At 40.3% G+C, this 26,494-nt stretch overlaps 1 protein-coding gene across 3 annotated transcripts; it reads left to right on the top strand.

Moving 5' to 3' along the window:
* Positions 1 to 24,729, top strand: klhl4 (kelch-like family member 4; the record flags this gene model as incomplete). Of its 3 annotated transcripts, none has more annotated exons than XM_080841297.1 (11): positions 1 to 425; positions 14,769 to 14,921; positions 15,415 to 15,551; positions 16,167 to 16,363; positions 18,421 to 18,633; positions 18,748 to 18,934; positions 19,768 to 19,992; positions 22,379 to 22,541; positions 23,300 to 23,512; positions 23,984 to 24,155; positions 24,297 to 24,729. In XM_080841297.1, 11 exons carry the CDS (start codon positions 1 to 3, stop codon positions 24,354 to 24,356), a joined length of 2,145 nt encoding a protein of 714 aa, XP_080697423.1. In that variant the 3' UTR covers positions 24,357 to 24,729. The 3 variants fall into 3 exon arrangements, with proteins under 3 accessions (XP_080697423.1, XP_080697421.1, XP_080697422.1); XM_080841295.1 differs by having other exon boundaries at positions 14,754 to 14,921; XM_080841296.1 differs by having other exon boundaries at positions 14,754 to 14,921; positions 22,376 to 22,541.
* Positions 24,730 to 26,494: the final 1,765 nt, after the last annotated feature.

Below are 26,494 nucleotides of genomic sequence, written 5' to 3'. Positions count from 1 at the left end.
ATGTCTGTGTCAGGGAAGAAGGAGTTTGACGTGAAGCAGATCCTGAGGCTCCGCTGGCGCTGGTTCAGTCACTCCTCACAAAGTTCAGCGGGGAATGGAGGCTTTCTCCAGCCGGACGGCTTCGACCACCGGGGAACACCTGTGCAGGGCCGGCTGAAGAGTCACTCCCGGGACAGAGGAGGGCTCCGAAAGACCAACAGTCCGGTGCACAGCATCCTGGCACCCACCCCCGGACCCACGCCTGTCTATGTGAGACCCAGCCATCAATCATGGAACCAACACAATATTATCCAGCAGCTACAGAGCCAAGAGGAGCTTCCCAAATCCAGCTCGCCCACCAACAGCGGGCAGGGGGATGCCAACCGCAGCCAGGACACAGTGAAGACCAGCCCAGAGGACCCTCTGGAGGAGGCAGCCAAAGAAAGGTAAAAGCTCTCGTTCAACAAAACAGACAGAAGTTGACGTGCCCGTGCACCTATACAGCAATACTTTCGGAAATCAAACTAGTAATCTTAGAAATTAAAACAAAAAATGTAGGTTCTTCAGAGTGTCCTTACAGGCGTACAGTAAAACAATTTAGTCCCAACAGCAATATTCTTTTAAACAGATGCATACTCTCGCAAGAGATTTTTTTCACGATGGTGCCATATATCAAGTTTGGACCAGCATGGAGGAACATTGTTATGGTGACTCTTAACACAAATGAGCTTATGCCTGAACTCACTAATGAAGGGGCTTGTGTCATTTATGTCTTGTGTATGTAATATCTGGTCCCACTGAGCTCTATTAAAGCAGGTTACTAAATCTCTTCCGGGGATATTGGTTTCAAATCTGCACCAAAGGAGCAGCCGTCACTATTGCACACCTGGGGATTGTTCAATGAAATAGTGCACAGGGTAAAAACACAGAGCTCTAACATATCCTGGAAATGTATTATTCATTAGGAAGACCACATAACTGCAAGCACTAGTAGTCACAATCTTGTGCTGTTCTTTTTCAGACAACTCAAATTTGAAGTTGTGATATTTTTGGCTGTGATTCCTTGTCAGTCATTAGACTGCATTTTCATAACCTGCAGCAGGGTTCCTTCTCCCCCCGTGCATCGTAACGCATTCATCCACTGAGTTATAAATGTTACAGGAAGACCAGCATTACATCAGAGAATTCTGGCGCAGGCACTATCAAATTGGGAAGGGAAAAACCATGAATTATCCATGCTAGAAATGTTATTTATCTGTATAGCAGAAGTGAAAGGAAGGATTTTAATTTGTTTACCAGGATCGATAGAAATTTATGGGAGCATGAACTCCTGGATCCCACAGCTGTTTTATATTCGAGCATTAAGTGCCTTGTCTGTGAGAGAAACCTGTAAAAATGTACTTCTGTCCAGCATAATTTCATTTTGCAATGAGGCAGGAAGTAAACTGGCTGTCTTGTGAAAGGAAGTGCCATGGCTGACCCCCACTTAAAAGGACGATGTCATGTGAGATAAAGAGACAGTCGTCTACCATTCGACCTCAGATAGGCTTGGGGAAAGATGGCCCAGGGGGCAAGCACAGACTGAGATCCCTGCTCAAACGAGCGTGATGTATGACCTGTCTACAGACACCCATTCATGACTTCCATGCACCTTCTGGATGTTGACAAGCAAAGCAGCTTAACAGCTAGGCATTACGAAAATAGTGTTTCATATATCCGCTTATAGTAAATTCCTTTGATTATGACGCAGATCCTGCCTCACTTAACAGAGTTTGATGAGTTCAGTGTATCCACATTGCTCTTTAAATAGTCACAGCAACTATGCATCATTTAATTAGATTAAGCTCAGATGTAAATAGTTTTTAGGACACTGAAAGTGTTGAGTACTTTAAGTATAGGACATACAGATGTAATGCAGAGGGAAGTCTACAAGTACACTGAATGTGTGCTGAAAAATGAACACATGAAATGTCATATGAAGTGCATGATTGTAGCAGATGATGTTATTTTTGTAGGAGCACATTTAACTGTTCTCAAGGTACTACATACACGTATGAGGCTATGTGGTGTAGCCTATGTGATAAACTGTAGACTTGGTTGTACTGAGAATCATTGAGGCAATAAATGACAATTCAGGCCAATTTATATTCCCTCTGCAATTTTTTCTCATTTCAGATGAAATTCAAATGTATTCTACTCAATCCGCAAAAAATAAGGCATAGACTCAAAACTATTCATTTCATGGTTTACCTGCTTTGTGTATGTCGTTAGTACAATCTTAGTTGGGTGAACAGATTTGTGTCAAACATGAAGTCAGACTAACTAAATTGCAATTACACCAGGGTTCTGCACTTAAGTTAAAAGAAAAGGTTAATCTCAGTGTCCATCAGGACAGTGTATCTATTGACCCTCCTCTCAAGGAGTAGCTCTCGTTCTAATTTAATGGAAGGGAAGGTCAATACCCTGCATGTAAATACTGACCTGCTGCCTCGTCCATAAGCAATGGCCCAGGATAATGGCAAATGGGGTTGAGCCAGTATTATCGGGCTAAGCACTATATTTGGCAATACTGCAATATGTCCTTCACCTAAGGTGTAGGATTTTTCTAATCCTTGTTTGAAGTGGCATGATGTCACCGATCATGTCGACCTGCAATTCTGAAAGGCAGATGATATTCTCACATGTGTGTCCTTTCATGATGGGGGAAACCGTAGTCTGCGTTGTAAATCAGCATATTGTGAAGAAATGAATTAGAGAGAGACTTTGCAACTCTGCAGGATTATGTGTAAAAGCAAAAATAAATAAGAGCAAATTCAATTTTATTAAGTGATGCAATGAGTCTATTCATTTTGGTTAGTGTGGGTGACTTTTAAAAAACATTGCTCTGATATGGGGCAAAGCAGTCTTGCAGTTAGAAGGGCATCAAAAAGGTTGCCTCCTGAGTGGAAATGTGTGGAAGCGTATGGGTCCAGGCAGTGTGATGTATTTCACAAAGCCTCTACTATGGACCTCATGTGAAAATGAAACGGATTCAGGTCTTGATGAAATAAGCTGAAGGTGAAATGTATTGTTGGCTCTGCATGTCATTTGTCTCATACATGAATGTAAATTGAAGTGAGGGGTGAAGTGAATGATGATGCATATGTGTCACATTCAAAATTGTACTCTCTGATTGAGAATCTGATTGTAATACATGGATTGTTGCCAATGTTACAGAAAACATGGCAGATTTCAGTTTTGTTAAGATACATAGCTATTTTGAGATATAGTTATATTTTAAGATAAGGCTGTTTGAGATATAGATATTTAGTCATTGAAATAATAATTGATAATGTGTATTATCTGGCAGAGGTTGTCATAAATCCTATATCTAGATTTGTAAGCATTTAGAATAGAAGTGAAATGTGATGAGAAATGTCAAGTCTACTAAATCTAGTAATTTCTTGATATTATTATATTTTCATCATGTGAAAATGAGCTCAGCTATTCACATATTTCTTCCCCTGCTCCGTGCTCCCTGCTCCTTTTAAAAAGCGAAGGCCTCCAGAAAAGTAGCAGATTGGCGTGTTTGCCACTCTGAGGTGTGAACTGTGATCACCTTTTTAAACACCTCAAGCGGGCTTGATTTCCCAAATGCAGCAGCTCGTCTTAAAGCCTGTAAAGCAGCCAAATTTGATCATGGTATGTAATAAATAAAATATTTCAGGCGATGAATTAATGTGGAGTCAGCCTAGTTACACCATCACCATGGTAATGGTCAAATATCATGCGCTGTATTAAGAATATTTCTGTGCCCTAGCAGACAGTTTCAGATGCAAATGTTAGGTTTGGGATCTCATAAGAAGTGCAACGCGACGCGAGGTTGGTGTGTCACCTTATTTTAATGTTATAATTCCCTCCATGAATGACGCAGACAGCGAAAGGGGTAGACAGTGCAGCAACCGAAAGTGTGAGTGTGACTGGGGAGGGGTAACCTTTATAAATCCGGCTAGCGGCTAAATCCTCTGGAAACTAATCATTTTTAAAATCTTGTTAGCTGGATGAATACACTGGCAAAGTTTAGACATCATTGGTAATTATATTGTTATGAAACGCATTAATCTATACTTTGGTTGTAGCCGAACAAATAGTTTGAGGCTTCAGACATTTGCTCTTCATTGAAATGCTAACCTGGTCCTAATGAACATACTGATAAAACACCACATTGTGGCCTAGCCGAAATAATTCTTGTTATATAATACTGTGCTTCCAAGATGTTGTTCGCCCATTAGACGTTTAAATATTTGGTTACACACTTTCATCTCTGCTTCTTAATAGTGCTTAATGCTTAGTTGGTTCCAGTGTCCTGGAACACTCTAAAGGCTCATTAAAAACACATTCAAACAAGAGCAATCAGACATTTCTGACCTCCAGCAAGGAGGTACACAAATCCGGATCCAGAATCCGGATCCACATCACGATCATCCTGTCCCAGGACCAAGATCCACCTCTTATGAAAATTTCAGAAAGATCCGCCCAGTAGTTTCTGAGAAATCTTGTCCACAGACAGACAGACAGACGGACAAATAAATAAATGGACCCGATCGCATAACCTCCTTGCTGGAGGTAATAATAATAAGGCCTGGAGGACAAGCCATTGAGTTGTACATACGAGAGATGTCAGCATGTTCAGATCGCGTCACCGTCCTCAGATTAGAGCTTGAAGCAAAACATGCTGACTATAAAATTATCAATGAACCAGGAGCTCATTCATCATGATCTTACACACATAGTGGTTCCCCTTTTCCCTATGTTATGTTTTCCAGTATATCTAATGGTGGTCACCATTTTAATTATTGTCCTGGTTTTTGGGAGTCCCATCCCCTCCCTATGAAGTTGTTTATCTCTTGTTTTGAAATAGTAACAAAGGCAAGCAATGCAGAGCTGAGGGATGAAAGCCTCACTCCTGAACCCTCTGGAACTAGACCAGCCTGGGCTCTCCAGAGAGACTGATCCCACTGTCTTTGAGAGAGAAGTCAAGTCCAAGGAATCTCTTTGTGTCTGTATGTGGTTTCATTTTTAGTGGGGATTCACTGCAGCGGTAGCACTGCACATTAAGCTACCAGTTTAACTAGTGGGTGCATTAAATTAACACATAATTACATTCATCATCATTATGATTTCAGCAGTGAAGCCTTCACCTGAGACCTGAGACCAAGAGCAGCAGCAACTTTGCACATACGTGTGTGTATAGATATTTATATATACACATATACATACAATATACCGTATCTTTGAATTAACTTCCAGATACCCTGTATGGGAGTATATGAAACCGACCAAGTTTGAATACATATGCAGCTAAGACTGATAAGAAACTGCAGTATAGGGCTACAATATTTGTGAATTACAGTAGTTTCTCAGTAGTTTCTCCTCACTGCCGGTTCTAGTCATTTTACATCCCCCTGCCCCACCCCTCACCGATTTATTTTTATTTGCTATATTTGTTGATAACTGACAGTGAGTAACACAGTAACACAGTGATCAGGTCTGGATATGAGTCTAGTGTAGTGTGTAGTTCAGTGATAGTTGTAAGTTAGAGCTTCATTTACAGTTATTATTATTATTATTATATTAATATACATATTTGTTGAATTGCTGTGTAAACCTATAGCGTTTAGCTATATAAAGTGATAGCAACTTATAGCTGTGTAAGGCTCTATCAAAATAGTTCTCAACACTGAGAAAACACAAAAAAATTGGCACCTTCAGTGTTCATTAGACATTTTACATATTACATATAAGGCATATAAATATGAGCACCCAGGATAATGTCGATTATATTCCAAGGTGTAATGATGCGTTCTCCATATCTTGATGTGGAATTTGTGATGAATGTATTTCAATTAGATTTCCTTGTTTGCTGAACAGATGTGTTGCTGGCAAAAAGGCTCACACCAATTTGCTTTTACAGCTGAGGTTCCCTATTAAATTTCCCATCATAAACCAGCGATGCATAATTTGTCACCATCTCAGCTGTGATCATTAGAGGCCAGACAAATAGCTCAACATAGAAAATATGACAAGCCGCAACCGCTATGAAGATATCACTTTTCATAGTCATAATTACTCTTCTTATACTGACTACTTCATTTCTTCTATCTCTGCAACCATGCACAACTAAATAGTGGAACTGCAGTACCCTCTTGAGAGTGATTTGTGTCTGTACGTGTGTCATTGGTAGACCTTCGTTTTTTGCTTACGCCATTAAAAAAAAAAATTCAGGCCTTTTTTCTCAGTCAAGCTGCTATCAGAGGGGGATTTCTCTCTTTCCTCGCTCCCTTACTGGTGGTTGGGCCAGAAATCTGAGCAGAATCTGTGATGTCTGATATCATTTGTTTGGCTGGACTGTCAGACTGACAGCAGGTCTACTCACTACAGTGTCACAGGGTCCACCAGACTACAACATATGGCACTGTGCAAACAAACAAACATCAATCTCGCTCTCTCCTATCGCGACTCAATCAAAACACTTTGATCCGAACTTGCACCACCCAATGCTACATCAATATTAATGCCAGACCAGCTCAGGCAGTGCATGTTTGCGTGAAAAGAGCTTTTTTCTCCTTATCTTCGTCTATATTGACTCTGTATTACTAGCAGTCACATTTTGTTTGCATGGTCACACCTAAGATCAAAAATGGCTATTCTTTGTGACATGGAATCAGCAACAGATTTAGTGATTAGAATAATCCTGTCGGCCTTATTTTGTGAATGATGCTGCAAGATAAAATACTCACATACACACAGTGCACCTACAGTACTTGACAAATTCAACCTTCATTGCGATCAGTAATCTTAATTAGAATTAGAAGTATAATAGTTTGGGATGTTTAAAATGGGAAAATTAATTAAAGCGTTTGAAAGTGCAATTTATCCTTGGTTTGATACTTGATGTAAGGGGTCCTTTACATTTCGTCCCTGACCCCTTCATAAAGGGAATACAGGAGAGTTGAGTCAGCAGCTGTTATTTTGAAGGATATCTCAATTCTCACTAAATTGCCTTGGAGAGTTATGATAGCAGCATCCCCAGGAATGAATAGTAACTCAAATAGGCTGTAAAAGCTTCATCTTCGCAGGAGACTCATGGCATCTTCATAAACTGTTGACATTGACACCTTGACTCCCATTGTTCCGGGCTGATTATAACCTACTCTTACACAGGCAGAGGTGGAGAGCAGAGGGAGGTATGCAGTGTGCAGTTTATGATGGGGAAAGGCTGACAATACTGGAGGTGAGAGAGAGACCACAAAGACAGCTGGCCTGGTACATATAGGCTTGGGCTGGTAAGTCTGCGGGTGGTTAGATATGTGGAGGCGTACAGCTGACGTGTACCTAAAGCAGGCATTCTATCAGGTAACACTCTCCGCAGATTGCATCACAGCAATTCAGTGTGCAAAACACCAGGCAAGGTATACAATATAAGAAGTGGTTGCTAAATGTTTACAGGGTTTCCAATAAGCAGAACACAACCAAACTGAGTTTGAAATTACTAATGAGATGCCTTATTTATTGCTACTGAAATTCAAATGGGAATCTAGCCTGCTTCTAGGCCTGCTCCACTTAACTGGTATATTCAATCATGAGGGTGCAATTAGTTAATACATTGTGTAACACATTGAAACAAAGAAACAGGTAATACACAATGCACAAGAAACCAGTTAAAGACATTTGCCTTCATAGACACCTGCTTCACCTGATAGTGTTTATACCCAGAGCTCAAAGATGCATGCAGCAAGATGCTAATGAACATGAATATCACTGCTCATGGACCATTTTAGTTTGTTTACTAGCCAGAAACTGATTCTCATAGTGAGGGGATTCTCCATGGGGACAGAGAGTAAATGGTCTCCCCCTCTGTATGAGGTAGCCGGAGATGTGCCTGCTCCAACCCTATACAGAAACAGTCCATAAATAAATATGAAACCCACAAACTAATTGCTAAATCTGCACATTCAGCAGCGAATAAGAAAATCCTCAGGCTCAGCAGTGCAGTATCAGGTGATGGCTCCTGATATCAAATCTCAATTGGAAAAGGAGTGCATGTTTTGCCTCTGCACTTTCCTCAACAAATTATTACTGAAAAAAAGTGAATTTCCTCCTATACCACACCCCGTTCTTTTTGAAGCCCCATTGAAACTTCTTCTTACATACAAATCTTAAAATACCATCAGGGTGCCACCTTTTAATTTCAACATAAAACCTAAAATATTTAATGATGGATAATGAATCAGTTGATAAGAAATACCTTATATCCTCTATCATTATATCAGTTGGAGCAGAACTTATGCTTACGTTGCCTTATGACAAGTGAGATTCATACATAGATTGCAAGGCATGTTGAAACAATAACTCATCCCCATTACTGTAGCAGTAGCAGTTTTCATGGGCTCTCGGAGACACAAGGCAATGGCTCTCTCCATCACCAGCTACTCCCCTCCTATATATCCTAGCTCAAAGGCCCTCGGCTAAGGCTCCTGGCTTTAGTGCAGATCATTTGTGCCCTTGGTTATAAAGGGAAAAGGTATTTTATGTTCTTATTAAACCACCTTAGATGGTCATATGTGGCATTGAATTACCTTGACATAATTCTGGACCTATTTTGATAGACTGAAATATAACACTGTAGTATGAAACAAACTTCTGTCTGAGTCAAATCCATTCCAGTGTGCGGTGACATTCCCCCCCCCCCCCCCCCCCAAGATCACAAGAACAACATGATATTGAAATGCCACACGGCAGTAAAGGCCTGCACCGGTGGACGGCCAGAGATGAATGGTTCCAGGAATGCACAGCAGTGTCTGAATCCTCTGGATAGGGCAGTTATCTCATAAACAGACGCTCCGCTTTGATTGGTTCAATGAAGTGATTGCACTGAATGAAAATAATTCTTTAGCACACAAATCCCGGTATTACCAGGAATAGAGATAAGGTTAGAGAGAGAAGATAGAGTCCCTCTGTAGTCAATTCACCGGACTTAGAGGACAGAAAGAGAGAGAGAAATGATCTAACGAAATATGTAGTCTTGTCGAGCCGTCTGTGTGTCTAAGAAGATTTCCAAGAAACAAACTGCCACAAGGGACTCAGTTGCAGCATACTGTAATCCTCTTTGAAAGTAGAATTCATTCAACTCCTCTTAGGGTTTTAACCATGGAATTGTAATTTTGAGGGAACTATGATGAGGCTTTAAATTCCACTTTTTGAATACAAAGATCCATAAAGGTGTAAGGAAGGAAGTAAAATGTCAATCAAGTGTTCTCTCCTAAAAGTATATATGTTTTATTTTCCACAGCCTGTACCATGCCCTTCTATGTCTATTCTCACTTCAATTCAAACACATGTGAACAAATCACTACACCCATGGAAAACAAACATGCTTGAAAAAAGAATTATGCAATGTTATCTTATCACACTAGAGGAAAAAATCATTCCAAAGAAAGGAAGACTGTGTAAGTGTGTGATTGGAACTTGCCAAAGGCTGCATCTCGAAAGGTCAAGCATATCAGTGTGTAATGTTGAGGACGTGGGACGTGAAATAGACTCAAATTCATGAATATGAACCATGAATTGCATCCCATCCTGTAGTTGTCCTGAAAATAATGACATAGTGATTATTATTATTATTATAATTATTATATACCTTGCCTATACACTTTGCAATCAAGATGTCCTAACGTAGAATTATAAAATGAGTGAGTGCTGATAAACCTTTTTATGAGACATAATCTGACAATTTCTCAGGATTGTAAGGAATTGGTTTCTGTATTTTGTAGCGATTTTTTTGCAGCTCAGTTGCACTCTAGAAACCGTTAATACTGATGCATTAATTCGGGAGCCCCGTGGCTTTTTGATCGGTTTTGTTGCTGTCGGAACAAAGGGGTGATTAAAGCTCAGTCAAGACAGCTCTCTCAGAAAGCAATATTTACATGAAGCCAATAAACTGAGGCCCTAGCTAAAATAAGCATCGTATCATGGAAACAATACCAAACACTTGGGCACAACACAACACAACACATCACCACACAACACCACACAACACACCACCACACAACACAACACAACACAACACAACACAACACAACACAACACAACACAACACAACACAACACAACACAACACAGCACAACTCTGATAGATTATTAAAAGACCTATTTCATTGCACAAGTACTGAATCTTCACACCTCTCTACTACAAGCTAGTCCATACCTTCAGGCTACTCTGAAAGCTGCTGATTTTGGAAAGGACAAAGTCACCAAAAGCTCTCCTGTAATAGTGTGGTTTGACTTGGACCTGCGTGTGCAGAAGACCTTCTCCCTTTGATTACAGCCTGTTCTCATCTTCAGCAGCACTCCAAGGTGTGTGTGGCAGATCGTCCTTTGTTTTCATGCCCGAAGCCCAGAAATTGTGACATTAATTCAAGACTCTTTGTGCATATAAATAGTGAGACAAAATTATGCGAAATTACAGAGCCATCCCATGATGCCTTGCAACACAAATCGTGGATTGAATCGCCTCCGAGGCACATTTTCTGCTTGTGCCAGGGATTCCCTGGGCATGCAACAGGTCATTGCCTTGAGGCTGGTATCGTGGTACGGCTCTCAGCTTCCTCACTGATGTACTCAAACACTGGCTGAACTGGAACCTGGAACTGAAATAAGCTTGACAGGAGGCCTTATTACAGGATATCAACTGATGGTCTATCGTGCACTGTAGTCCATACCCATCACTCATATAATATATACCACATATACATTCATAAATAGCTTTGAACATTGTGTAGCTGAAAGAGAAAAATACTAGAAAAATACTAGAAAGCCTGGTGGTTCTACTGGAATCCTCTATTTTCAGATCAATTCAGTGATGTGGGTTGACTAAATGTGCATCCTCCCACAAGGTATTGATTTAAAAATGTGAGTCCAACCGTGCAGTTTCACACATTCACAATGCTGCAGCTACAGTGTAATTTACCTCTCAAACAGTTATAGCCGCTCTTCTCTTTTGTGGTTTTATAATGTAACCTACTTAGTCAAAGGCAACACTAAATCCCAAACTGTAGTCAGTTATATTTTTAAATAAATATATATTATAGCATGCAATAAGTGTCCTGCATGCAATAAGCAATAATAAGTTCAGATGTTGATGTTTTGAGTTCTCAAAGTGTCTTACTTTACTGTAGTTTTTTTTTATAACTTGGCTGTGTTTCATATGATATAAACCAAATACCTTTCCCTTGAGTGACGTGTATTTAATATTTAGTTGGTGGTTCAATATTTTTTGCCAGAGCAATGTTTGTTTTGTCTCTGAAGAGAAGAGAAAACCTCTATACCTGTATTGCATCGCCACACTTTTTATTTGTTTTACTGAATTAAAAATGAGATCAAATGAAATGAAATAAAAGCCAAACCACATTTCCAGTTATTAGATTCTTCCAAATGATGTTGCACAGTAGCTAGGGGGATACATCATTTTCAATGATATAATATGGATATGGAAATTAATACCTACATCAAAACCATAATACATGTGTGAGTATGTTCTGATCTTGGAAATGTGCACTCTCATTCAAGACAGTGTTCTCGTAATACATGTGTGAGTATGTTCTGATCTCAGAAATGTGCATACTCATTCAATGCAGTGTGTGTGTGTGTGTGTATGTGTGTGTGTGTGTGTGTGTGTGTGTGTGTGTATGTGTGTGTGTGTGTGTGTGTGTGTGTGTGTGTTTGTGTGTGTGTGTGTGTGTGTGTGTGTGTGTGTGTGTGTGTATGTGTGTGAAAACATCACCCAGTTTTAGTGGTCTTTTTTTTACTGCCACAAAGAGCCTACGTAAACAGCTCCATTTCTCTGACAAAAGTAAACATTTTAAGGAAATTTACAGCTCTTCAGGATGTGATACAAAAGCAATTAAGGTCTATGAAATTGGAAGACATAAAAAAGTCCCCTGCCCCTTGCCTGGGAACTGATATAAAGGCATTGCATCTAGATTTTACTACCCCTCTCATTGTGCCTTACGTCTTATTCAGGCAGGCAAGCCTGGGGCAGGCTAGAACCATGGTGACAGTGTCATAAATTACCAAAGTATTTAACATAAAACAAACAAGTCCATGTGATAGCTATCAGCTCTTTTTTTCATTCAGAGAGGAGAATTGAAACTGAGTCATTAAAATGCTGAACTTTCTGGGCACCCTTAAACCAAAACGTACTACACTCACCATGCAACAGAGTCCCTTGATTTTGAGGCATGGTAAGAAGTTTTTGTTTTGTAAAAAATGAAAATGCTTCTGTGTACTTTATATACTGGTACTGTTTGTTAGCACATTTAAATTGTCAACAAATGCATACAAGAAACACCTGAACAAAAAACATCCAGCATACAGGGACAATTGTCAACTATGACCCTTCAGATATACAATATTATTGTAGGTCTAAACATGTCATTTTTCACAGAAAGACCACTCACCACCTTTAGGTAGATTTGCACATAGATTCAGGCATAATTAGGGACTGGGTTATAACATCAGGTTACTAGGAAGCAAGGGAACATGACAAGGATGCCCATTGATACATATTAAGGGATGTTGCATGGTTCCAGGGTCAATTAGAATAAATATGTGCATGTATTCCAAGGAAGTCACTTCATGTAGTGACTTTTACACGTAAAACATTTTCATCCAATTGTTTGTCATAGTGAAAGCTCATGTTAGCGGTAAGAGACAAGCACTTCATATTTGGATTGATAAACACTGATTCGTCCCTGTGCAACTTTCTTATTTCCATTTTATAACTTTAAGATTCTGCCTGAGGGCGAATACTATTGTAGCTAAGAGTTAAGACCTTCGCCACTGACTTGGATTACACCTGTGCAGTCCTTAGGTGTCCTGTGTTTGGCAGCTCCCTTCAAACTTGAAAAGATCCGCTAGCCTTCCAAGCCCCTGACAGCTAACATGAGAGATACAACAGCATATTCTATCTGTCGGGTACCTTAATGAGCTCACAGAGCAACCAGGCAACACACACTCCAGTCAACTCTGGAGAAGGAGGATCATCATCACTGCAAAGGCAAAAGCAAAAGGAGGCAGATTGCTTTAGGTCCACATATGATGTTTGCTCGATTACCAGTACCTCCATTACTCTGCTGGTACACAAATGGCCTCCACTGCAAGGACATAGTGTGGAATGTTCTTTATGTACTGTCTTCCGGGTCGCAGACCTATTGATTTCACTATCGCAGCCTTCAATTGGATATACACAATAATTACAACTTTATTGCCAGTACATAAAATTAAGAGGATGTTTCTCCTTTTACAAGTACATACATCTTTAACTGTTTTAAAGCTCACCAAGAGTTTGTTCAGTTGTTAAAAACATTACACCACAAGTGCTGTCCTCTTACATAAAATGTTCAATATCACTTTATATATCAAGGTATCAAACGTTGCTCAGTAATGTAACATACAAAAATACGTATCATCATTATCATTATTTATTCAGGGAGAATTGACTGAGCACAGGGCTTTTGCAACAATGCCCTGAATGAGGGTACACAATATAGATGAACAATAAATAAACAAACCATAACTAAACAAACCAGACAAAATAAATAAACAAAACCCATTATACAACTAAGAAATTAAGTATAAAAAAATTACATAAAGTAAAAAAAAATTATCATTGAGGCACATCCTTAGCATCTAAAAGCATCTAAATATAGAATATACACAATAATATGCATGTTGTGTCTCAGTATAAAGTCTCCTAGGCTACCATCAATAATATTTATATGGTACTACTATTTAAGAAAACGAAGATAGTATTTATTTAGAAATAACACTAGATTTAACTTGCTGTCCTTCTATTGCCCAAGACAGCTTCACTGCTCAAGCTGTGATCCAGACTGCTGAAATGTCATTGAGCGGATTTGCGCTGTGAAGGATACCAAAATAACATGTGTGAATTATTTGCAATGAGTTTGAAGGATTATTCTGCTGCCGAACAACAGCATGTAATCTACTGGTCCACAGGGAGGGAAACTCAGTATGAACAGTATCACAACGCTCTGAAGCAATAGCCAGATGCCCAGAAAAAGACAAGTCGGGGGGAAAAAAACATTTTGGAAGGCAGAAGTTGCCCAGATTGTAAGCTGCCCCTTTGGAATACTGCGGTTGTTGATCCTCTTATTTACGGAGTTTAGCTGTAATGGTTTTATTTCAGCCCTGTCAAGTGTGAAGGAAGAAGATATGCAGTGTCACATACGTCCCTCTGGGCACCATTGTATCAAGCTGTTATTGGATCAGTTATCTGGTGGATGCACAACATACACACAACTGACATAGCAACTCTTTGGTCAGCCTGACACCCGGTGTCATCTCAGTTCAGTGCTCTTCTTTGGGCAAGTTCTAAAATGACTGGGATAACGCTGAATTATCGCAGGTTCATGCTTCTGTGCTGTGTAATCTCTCAGATTTGTGTCTTCTATAATGGCCGCTACAGCTTAATAGGGGTTTGATAGGTCCCTGAGGAGCCAATTTGACAGGAGCAACCTATCAAGTGTCAGCACTGATTTACTGACAACCTCCATCCGCTGAGCCTGATAGATGTGGCAGATGTTGTTGTAAAATATCCTCTATTTTTGCGGCTCTAACATCCTCATAGTACGTGCTCCCGCAGGTCGGTGAGGGTTTACGAGGTACCACCTCTGCTCGCATCGCTGACCTCCGACCTTGCTTTTGTTTTCATAGGTTGACATTGAGCAGCTATTCCAAAATGAGCACGAACTGTTCGGATGAGTTTTTCCAAGCCACAAATCACGCAGAGCAGACCTTCCGCAAGATGGAGACCTACCTTCAGCACAAGCAGCTGTGTGACGTCCTTCTGATCGCCGGAGATCATAAGATCCCTGCGCACAGGTCGGCTGGGTTATCAATGTAATACATATGGATAGTGTGTACGATCTGAGGGACTGATCTCAGTTGCCCACATGTTTGGCATAAGCTTATGTATAGTAGGTTTATATATTCTTCAGAGGAAAGGAAGAAAAGGAAGACCATGTAGGCTTGGATGCAGTGATTACATGATCTGTCTTTCAAAATTTGATCAGATGGTCTCTGATCTCTGTTTCAAATTATTTCAGGTGCAACGCAACCAATTTTGAATTTATCAGGATACTTAGCGGAATGATGTTTACATAGTTTAAGAGCTCCTCTGTAGCTGTGTACCTCAGACTGCTTCACAACAGACAAGGCTGTAAGAAGTGTACACAAAAACCTCAAATACAGTTATAAGGAAACACAAATACCGTGTGTAAAATAAACTAGGCTGAGATTATTGAACATACTCATTCTGTCAGCAGATGTTCCTATTCCACTCTAGGCCTAGTTGTTGTATTTCTTGTCATTGCAGGCTCGTTCTGAGTGCCGTCTCTGACTATTTTGCGGCCATGTTCACCAATGATGTAAGGGAGGCGAAACAAGAGGAGATCAAAATGGAAGGCGTTGATCCAGAGGCACTGCGATCTCTGGTTCATTTTGCATACACTGGTGAGCCTTCAGATGACACTTTTAACTTTTATAGTCCAGGGGAGACAAAAAGAATGATCCTCTTGAGGAGTATTTGCTTTTATATGCTAAGAAGCTCATGAATTAGTCCAATAAAGAGACTAGAGTCCAATGATTTGGGGATTTTTTTTTCACAAGGTGCAGCAAGATTATAGGAAGAGACCATGAAAAAGGAACTATACCTCGTGGGCTGTTCTCTTTTTATTCAGATGTATGCATTTCTAGCTCTCCTAGCTCTCCTCATTCATACTCTGTCTAGGGGTGCTTCTCCAATTCCAGTCTGCAATAAATATACTACATTCTAACCTGATTTACCTATTTTTGTTGGCTAAAATTATTTCTGAAATTCTGGCAGGTGAATTGTGCTTCTGCACCTTTGTAGAAAGAGACACTTGTCAAGAGGCAGCTTATTCACTTTCGGTGGCAGCGATTTTTAGTTTATATCTTGTTTTTCAGGCAAACAAGGCCAAATGACCTAACACAGTATGTATAGGGGTCATCCTTCAGATAGACCACATTTCTGAAATTATATGTGGAAAGTGTGCACTGAAAAATCAATAAAGATGAATTTTGATGCATTGCTCTTTATTTTCATAGGGGTCTTAGAACTGAAGGAGGAGACCATTGAAAGCCTTCTCGCTGCTGCGTGCCTTCTGCAGCTCCCGCAAGTTATTGAAGTTTGCTGTAACTTCCTAATGAAACAGCTCCACCCGTCCAACTGCCTAGGAATTCGCTCGTTTGCTGATGCGCAAGGATGCGTGGACTTGCTGAACGTAGCCCATAATTACACAATGGTAGGGCCTCAGTGCACTCTCAGCAAATACTAATAGCAACTCTGGATGAAGACGTCTAATCCACACAGAGCCTGATAAAGAAACGATTTTCCATTTCAAAGTGCCACTAATCATATGGACCGCTCAGTGGCTTTATTATGGGGGAACAACCAGGGGAAACACTGAGAGGAAGACAATTAGTTTGACAAGCAATTTAATCCATCAATCCACTCTCATGTCTCGTGTTATTGACAGGGAGAATCAGGCGCGGACAGAAATAAAATGGTACTTTTTATTGGCATAGCAAGGCATGGCATTGATTTCAGGATGTGTGTTGACCATCTTCAGTGTGAGAACACTTAAAAGTAGCTTTCATGAAAGGCCGCGCGATGCCTTTGATATTCTTCAGGGGGATCTAGGTCCACAGCACAGCATTGCAGGATGACATATCAGCCCTGCTGCGGAAACAACTTAGGGAGATGGCTGTTATCGCCTGAAGGACATCTGCAGAGGCTGTTTACATAGGGCTTCCCAGAGAGCCGAGGGGTTAATCTAATCACAGAGCACAAGCAGGATGACTTCCTGTTCAATCGCCTCCATAATGAACGTGGGGAGAGCATCGGCTTCCTAGGCCACAGTCCGCTGGGTTCAGACAGAAAAGTTCCATTTTGATAAGCATATTTTCCAGCGCTTTTTCGCCCTGCCTCTGATGGTGGCATCCTGCTCCTCGTGTGAAGCCGTCACTGTGCCAATTACCCTGGCTGTGCCTCGTAGCGATGATACTATAGGTAGCAGTGGTCCTCGGCTGACTGACAAAACAGGAATCTCTCAGGAGAACCACAGAAAAGCTTTTTGAACAAATCTTGTTATCTGCTGCCGTGCAGAGAGGATAAATATGTTATTAATATTTTCAGCACACAAACACATCAAACTATTTGATGCTTCCCAGATGTATAAAGCAGGGGCACAGTGAATAGTTTTGGATTAAACTGAGTGAAAAGGTCATACGTTGTATTTACTTTCAATTGGATTAAAGGTGAAAACATGAAATACTCATCATCAAACCCCTTTCTCAGCCAGTCTCAGTTGTTATAAGACGCACATCCTCTATCTAAGCTCTTACTTACTGCTGACATTTAAAGTCCCAAGTTAAAACATTTACCTCCAAGTGGCTTTTAAGCGATTGTTTCCTGCAGGCTAAGGCTTATGATATTAAATACATTTTTTGGGTTCATGTGGGGGTAATTGCACTAATGGATCTGCATCGCTGTCAAGAGCCACTGGCGACAGGACTGGAATCTCCACAAAGCAATGACTGCAAAAGAAAAATCAATAAACAGGACTCATTTCATTCCGTCTCCAGTGCGCTTTGAAGGCATGATCACATGATGTATATATGGGAAGTGCTTCATTCTGTAGCTGATTGATGATCAATGGGACTCTTGTGTTTCTAGTGACACAGATGAATCCTTGAGCATTTCAGTTTTCTAGTGACACACATGAATCCTTGAGCATTTCATCAGGGCATGCGTCACGAAGGTCCTTGCTTGGCAATAAGCCCTGCTCACTGAGGTTCAGTTGAACGCGGCTGAAAAGATTTGCTCTCCCTTCATGATCTCTTTTATCTAGAATGAAGCCATTATATCAGAAGGCCATCTCAGATGTCCTTGAACAAGTGATCAAGCAAATCACTGCCGACCTGCTAGCTCAGAGCAGAAACGGCATCAATGGGAAGGAATGCAATTCTCACTAGAATTGTTTCTTCATTTACAGTAATTCAGCCTTTTGTCTTACCAACCCCACTGAGAGCTCATTATTAAACACCACTTGCACAGGGAAAAATAAAGTCTTTCAAGCTGTTAAGAATGACTGACCATTTCCATAATGTAGGTCTTCTTAACACATTTCGAACAAAGTGCAACCCAAACATGAAACATAAATATGAACACAAGAATGAATGTGTTAAGCAAACACTGATGTAGCTATGAAGGGAGCATACATACTATCTTTTTTCCATTTGTTCTGCAATTTTTTTCCCTCATAGCTCTGCCACTGATCATTCAACACTCTTTCCTCAGGAAAACTTTCTAGAGGTGATCCAGAACCAGGAATTCCTGCTCCTTCCTACCATGGAAATAGTGAAGCTCCTGTCGAGTGATGACATAAATGTTCCAGACGAGGAGACGATCTTCCAGGCTCTGATGACGTGGGTGCGCTACGACGTGCAGCACCGTCAGCAAGACCTGGGTGTGCTTCTGGCTTTGATCCGTCTACCTCTTCTGCCCCCTCAGGTCTGCCAAAGCCAAATTACATATTTCTTTAATATCTTTATTGAACCATACTAGTTCTACTGAGGTGTGTAGGCTTTCAAATAATACGCTACATTGCTTTTTTTTCTCCTTCAGCTCCTGGCTGACTTGGAAAATAATAAAATGTTTTCCGAAGATCTGGAGTGTCAAAAGCTTCTCATGGAGGCAATGAAGTATCATCTCTTGCCAGAGCGCCGGCCAATGTTACAGAGCCCAAGAACCAAACCAAGGAAGTCCACTGTTGGCGCTCTGTATGCAGTGGGAGGGATGGACTCGACAAAAGGTGAGCATAGCCTTAGGCAATACCTTGAAACCTGGAGCTGGACTAGTCATGTTTGCTTTTGGCATGATTCATTCTACACTCTGTCAGAATGATTTCGACATGATTTCAAATTGCAGCAATTCATTGCTGTCCTTGTCAAGTACAATAAATAGCAAACAATCAATATAACCGTGCATTTATAGTAGCTGATATCCTTATATTTTCCTTTTTTTAATATATATTTATATATATCAGGGCTGACAAGAGAATAAACAAATGATCTAATTAATGACATGCTTTGTTTAATCTAAATTAAATGCAATTGATGTTCACCTCACATTAATGGCAAACAACAGATAATTCAGTGAATTTCATTTAAGGGTTAGGTTAACACATTTTCTTCATTACTGATTTACACATCTCATAGTTTGTCTAAAAGTAACGAGCCAACTAACTTAGGTTACATCAGACCATACCCACAGCTAAAGCACTGATCAAATCTTGATAGCTTGCGAACTTATGTCACCAGAAAACCTGAGCCTTATAACTTTGCTTCACCTCGGTCAGAAGCAATGTTGTTTTTTTATATAGTGTAGTTGAATAACATACTATAACTACCACTGTATTACTATATATTAACTTTAACTACCATATTTTTTTTGACAACCCTAATACTTATTCATATAGAACACAAATGTGACTTAATTAATTACTTTCACATGGCTGGTGGAGAATATTCAGCACGTCTGGAAGAAGTGTAACAGTTCACATCAAGAGTGTAGTTAACAGTGACAAATCTATAATGATTATGCAATATAAAGAACTGTAACAACCCAACTTGTGTTCTTGCTCAGGCTCAACTACAATAGAGAAGTATGACCTCCGAACAAACACGTGGATTCAGGTCGGCATCATGAACGGGAGACGTCTGCAGTTTGGAGTTGCAGTGATCGACAGCAAACTCTACGTGGTTGGAGGAAGGGATGGCCTCAAGACCTCCAATATGGTGGAGTGCTATAACCCAATCAGCAAGCTCTGGTCCACCATGCCACCGATGTCTACCCACCGGCATGGTTTGGGTACGTTTGTGACCTACTTGTACTTTTCTTTGTAGCCATTTTAGCAGCCTACACACTCATTTATAAGAGTGAGATTTTGTGTTGTCTTTGACTTTCACTGACAAGCTCTCTCCAGAGGCTGTCAAATGTAATTAGTCAAAACAGATCAGTGAGGCCTAGAGCATAACTTGAGCCACAATGAAGTCAAAGCATAGATGCTGACATCTTACAGTCTGAATAGGAAATTAACCTCCTGGCCCCAAATGGAGGCAGAAAACATTTTGAGCCCCAGGTTTCCCATTTGGTACAGTGGAGTGTAACCATGACAACCAATTACACAAACAATTCTTCATTTCTTCTCAGTGGTGTTCAACACAATAAAATGTCAAGAGCATTTAAGTCATTTATGCCTGTGTGCACATTCAAACTTGTCTAATTGAATAGGAGGTCCCCCTGTTGGCTGTTCAGATATGACTTCAAAATAAACATTTGTTTATTTAAAATATTTATTATTATTTATTAAACTAAGTGCCAGCGGCATGTTAATATTATTAAGTGGCTGTCAGTGAACTTGTTGGTTTACAAGACTGAGGCCTTAGACATAATACCACAAGAATTGCGTCTAAAAGCATTGTTGCTGACAAGTCAGACTAAATGAACAGCCATGTAGGGCATTAAGCGGCCTCTTTTGGATCCCCTTCGAAGACATAAATTACATATGTGGCGATAGACTGAGTGCAGCGTTACTGGATGCCTCCCACACAGAGCTGGATGTCATATGTTTTGGGAACACACTGGTATAACACTGGTTTCTCAGCCAATGCCAGGAGAACATGACACAATGCCAGTGCAGTATCTAGAATGGAACATTTATACATGATGAATTAAAACAGTATAATGCTGCTACTCAATCTCATAGAAACTGCACAGAATTAGAGTGTTCACTATAAACTAGACAATATGTAGAAAAAGGGTTTAAGGTTGGTTTTAGAGTGCTCTAAAGTGAAGCATACTGAGTGAGTGAGTTATGAATGATGTGATGGGAATGCTGTGATAGATAAGGTTATTCGTCCAGGACATGTGGTGTACTGGTAGCACTGAAGACATGTTCTTACACTGCCACAGTCTTTCTATGCACTAATGTCAAAACAGTTCAAAGTTCATATGGTACCTAGCGAAAAGTCAAAGCACAGTAGGATAATTTGTGTTGTCGAGAAACGAACGGTTCAGTGAAGGGAATGATAGAGGGGGGTAAATGGTAGAGGAACAGAAAAAATAGAAGGAGTACTACAGAAAGCAATTTCAGTCCGTGTGTGGATTGAAAGTCATAAAGCTCTATTTGTAGCTCTTTAACATCTGCACTGCATCAATAATATTGTGACTAATAAAAGATGGATGGCGGACTTGAAACCTGCTCTCTAAATTACACGTAGCCTACTGTGAAGAGTATTACAGAAATCAAATGCAAATAACGACGTCTAAAATATCGACAGGCTTTTAAAGACAGCAGCATACATCAAAACTAAACTGGGGGCAGTCAAAGAGAATTCATATGAAATGCAAATCATTTACAACAATAAGTCAAAATACTGTACATGGAACACAAAGAAAATGGATTTCTTGTTATGGTTTGAGCATTCACATGCATAATGTAATTTTTGCTAGTCTAATTACAGTGTGTATCACATTAAAGATATGCCAGTGTGCTAATTTAAATACAGCATTGTCAGGACATACTTACTAGCCTTTTCTAGAAGATCATGTATCACATGTAACGGCTTATCATCAATGGTCTGGAGTCTGCAGATGACCCTGAACAATGTTATGTTTCTGCAGCCTGAACAAAATGTCAGACTTACTATGAAAGCCCTTTGTGCACTGCCAGTTTGAGGTTACTGAAGGTTACACGAGAGAAGGTAGTATATATTGCAGTTGGTCAAGGAGCTATTTATACATCAAGTACAAAAAAGAGCTGCATGCCAAGATTTATAGGAGAAGCATAAGGGGCTCTTCTGCGGAGAAGACAGTAGGATGCAACATGAATACATAATAGATAGATTGTCTCACAGCAACCACATTCGGGGGTTGGGGTTGCAGATTTATTTGGTATTTTAATGTAAGTGGGTGGTCTTTAGTTTTCACTGCTCTGATATTAAGCTAGATTGAATAAAAGACTCTATTTGTACATGACTGTTTTGGTGGTTAAATTGAAAATACATGAGTAATAATGTATTACTTGACTCTTGCCCTCATTATTATCATTTCAATCTTCAACCCTCAACTCTAATTTAATTCCCCCCTGTATGTGTAAATCCAGACTGCTCAAACCCGTTACAAATAAATGTGGCAGTTAAATGTATGCGTATCGTAAACATAATAATAATGATTCTCCTTTTTTGTTGAGAAGGCATTGCAGTGCTGGAAGGACCCATGTATGCAGTAGGGGGACATGATGGATGGAGCTATCTGAACACAGTGGAGAGATGGGACCCCCAGGCGCGGCAGTGGAATTATGTGGCCAGCATGTCTACCCCGCGCAGCACTGTGGGAGTCACCGCTCTCAATGGGAAGTAAGTAATTACAGCCTTCACAATTACCGCGGCCGCCGCTAGTTAAGGCAGCAGTCCGATATTCAAAGCATGCTTTATGCTGAACTTGTGGTGGTCAAAAAGCCCACTCTATTTGGTCACGTGCCGCAGCAGAGACGCCATGGCAACTACTCAATATTCACCAGACAGAGACATGATATGTGCCTATTGTCTCAAACTAGAAACAAATTCCATCCTGCACAATATCATTACGCTGCTGATTATGATTATACATTTTCTCCACCCCCCCCCCCCCCCCCCCCCCCAGCTTCTTATAATGACACTGTCTGTATTAGGTGTCTCATCCAATATATTTTGTTGCCCCCAAATGCCTGCCTGGGAAGGTAATGGGCTCAGAGACCAGAGAGTCTCAAATGTCTTTTACATTAGTCCAGCCTCAGAGCAGCAGCACAAACTGATGGAAAAAGCACAGCTGTTTGTTTTTTACCGGAGAAAATGGAGTCCATTGTTACACTGTAGCAAAGAGACTGACTGAGCAATTTCTTCACCATGACAGGGTCAGGATAAGTCCAGACAACAATTTGCCACCACGTGTGCTACCTGTAGGATCATAATGCTATGCCTCTAAATTATGTTATTGTGCGATCACGCTGACTTGCTCTGATGTGAAACAAATCACTGTGACAGATGTATTCTAAATTCAAAGATACAGTGATTAAAATGTATAATTGTATTCGGCGAGTGGAAAGTATGACTGGTGTATCCTTGTATTTGTGCAGGTTGTTTGCAGTAGGTGGTCGCGATGGTAGCTCATGCCTTCGGTCAATGGAGTGTTTTGATCCCCACACCAACAAGTGGAGTATGTGTGCCCCCATGTCCAAGCGGAGAGGTGGAGTAGGTGTGGCCACATACAACGGTTTCCTGTATGCAGTCGGAGGGCATGACGCACCAGCTTCAAATCACTGTTCTCGCCTTTCCGACTGCGTTGAAAGGTAAACACCAGATCCTATAACATTCAAAATGCTCTGTGATACGGAATTTCAGGGAAAGAATTGTTCAAAGCCGATGGACTATCAACAGAATATCAATGTCAACACAGCAGGCGCTCCTGCAGAACCCCGCAGATTTATCTTCTCTCCAGCTGGAGAACTATCAGGACAACATAGAAGAGGAGTGTGAAATAAATTGCGATTGCTTGGTTTTTGGCGCCATCTACTGACGCTCATAAAGCATGACCGTCAATTTAGATTCCTTTTAGAACATGGTAGGAAACATCATTGCAAAACCTACAAGCTTCTAAAAGCTTGGATGCAGTCAACTTGATAAACATACTGTCATCATCAGTCATCAGCTTCTTTCATCATCAGAAGCATTTTTACGTATGTTTTCATATTGGCAGATTTTTGTTATTTGCAGTCTGCCAATCGTGCCAAAATGATGGTTGTCCCTTCCTGTCGTTACAGATATGATCCAAAAACAGACACCTGGACAACCGTGGCATCTCTCAGTGTTCCCCGCGATGGTGTCGGTGTCTGTCTTCTAGGAGACAGACTCTATTCCGTTGGGGGATATGACGGACAGTCTTACTTAAGTACTGTGGAATCCTATGATGCTCAAAACAACGAATGGACAGAGGTAACATTCATAACGACCCTGTTTTAGTGGCCATCTGGTAGATAATGTGTTTGCATTTAAATACATTAAAATTGAAACAGGGCTGTACAGACTACTTAGGATTTCTTTGTTAATAATCTTATCTCTTTACCTTTCATATAGGAGGTCACACTGAAAATTGGAAGGGCCGGAGCTTGTGTTGTGGTTGTAAAACTGCCTTGAGAACTCGGATGTTCCCCATGGGAGACTGGAGATATAGGGAGGACGAAACAGCAGAGGACTTTGTTTTCAGAGACAGATACGTACTCTATGCTTATCATCAGGCACTGTGTTGATGACAACGATACCAGAGTTATCAGATCAATCCTTTGCTTTTTAACTTTGATTAAGATCAATTAAGATCGGCAACATTCATTTTGTACAACGAGGATCCAAAAGCCTTGTTTCGGACAGCAGTGACTGATCTCACTGAGGGAAGACACAATCACTCACCAAAATGTGAAGAGGGTGCAGCTAAAATGTATCAGACAAAGCTACAAAATATCTTATCACTACAAGGAAATCGCTTCATGATTACCTCTTCAAAGGTTTCATTATTCCAGCATTTTAGATGCACACTATAAATCTGTATTTTGAGACAAAATACATGTTTACTTAATTTCTAGATGTTTTGTGGCCAATGTATTTGAGTTTTTTTAAGAATCACTGTGAATATTTCAGATATTGTGAGCTTGCAGCAAAACAACAGCTGGGTTACGCAAAGCACTTGCAAATACTCATGACATGAACAGTTGACATCCTGAAGCAGTCTTTGTCTAAAACCCAAACTTAGCACGCATCTACAGAGTTGATTATTGATATAATTTTTTTTTAGTAGCTGACAAACACCAAAGTCATTAGCACGCTTTAGGGGTCTTGTCTTGATGTCAATGAAATTTACAAGATAGTGAATATACAACTATATCATATTGATATTTCGCTTTACTGCTAAGATTTTTGAAAATGTGCCAATGACTGCAACCATGTACTTCATTTCCAGCTGGTGTTCTGACATTTACGACGGGTTTTCCTTTTAGAGCATGCTGCTTTGAGACAGTTTAATGCTTCTCTGCAATACTTTGAAAATTGGTCTCTATTTTCATATGACTCAAAGGCTGATATGAAGCGATAGCTTTGTTGGTAAACTCATGAACTAAACTAAACTGACACAAGGGGAAACTGGCTTTTGTTACTGTATAAAAGCACAATCGTGCGTTAAGAAAGCAAGATTCCACACAGTGATTTTGTGAGGCTTAGCTGACCCCACTGCCAGAGTGTTACTATGACAGATGAATGTTTGAGCTAAATACCCAATATTATCAAAGACACTTTAAGTCTGTTTGCTGTGACGAAGAACTCTTCAGCACTTGGAAAGGCCTTATTGATGGCTCAGTCGGCAAGAAACAGAGATCTGTCCAGCCTCTTACTGTGGCAATGGAGTCTTCCATTCTGGGGTTTAGAAATGCTCAAATGATTGGGTGTTTAGTGGAGTTATCCTGCAAGATAATGGTAGGGCTTTTAGATAATAGGGATGGTTACTAAGATCTGAGGAAGTATTCCAGCCATACAGAACATTCTTAAGAAGATGAAGTATTTATAATTGCAAAAGATGTGATGCTTTTAGGAAAGTTTTCAATTGTTTTTCATTATTTTATATAGCATGTGGGCCTACAAATAAACATGTCCATTCTCTTTTCTGAAAATATTGTCATCATTATAAAATTGCATCTGTTTAATTTTTAAGAAGAGAGTTATTCAGGAAATCTGCAGTATGGTGCTGACAAAGGGGGTCATTTGTAAATGTATGGTATTATGCAACCATCAGTGAAGAGGTTAAGTGCACTTAACACACTGTACTACTGAGGACAGCAATTTATCCAAAATATTATTGACACAGATGAGTGTCCTCTTAGTGGGCCTTAAACTATTCAATGTTACATGCAAGCAACATACAGGATATTAAAACGATTAGATAAATAGAAAAACAGACACTGCACTGGCCAGGAAAAAGGTCACTGGTCAGATAAGTTAAAAAACTTACCATCCACAAACAACTTCAACTTATAAAGTAATCAGGGGCGGCCCTAGCACATTTGGCGCTCCAGGCGAGCCTCACTCCTGGCGCCCCCCCCCCCCCCCCCAAAAAAAAACACAACAACGATCGCAACAATGAACAAACATTTATTCAAGAACTAAATCACTGAGAAAATATCTCGCCTGTGCTGAACTACGCTCCGTCCACGCCCCCCTGTTCATACTCTTCAACCCTGTATCAACGTTTATGGACACACACACGTCATCTTCCCAATCGCCTGCAAATA

This window comes from Sprattus sprattus (assembly GCF_963457725.1).
Source record: "Sprattus sprattus genome assembly, chromosome: 6".
Taxonomy (NCBI): domain Eukaryota; kingdom Metazoa; phylum Chordata; class Actinopteri; order Clupeiformes; family Clupeidae; genus Sprattus; species Sprattus sprattus.
Note: the sequence above shows the minus strand (reverse complement) of the source record. Positions and strands in the feature narration are given on the sequence as shown.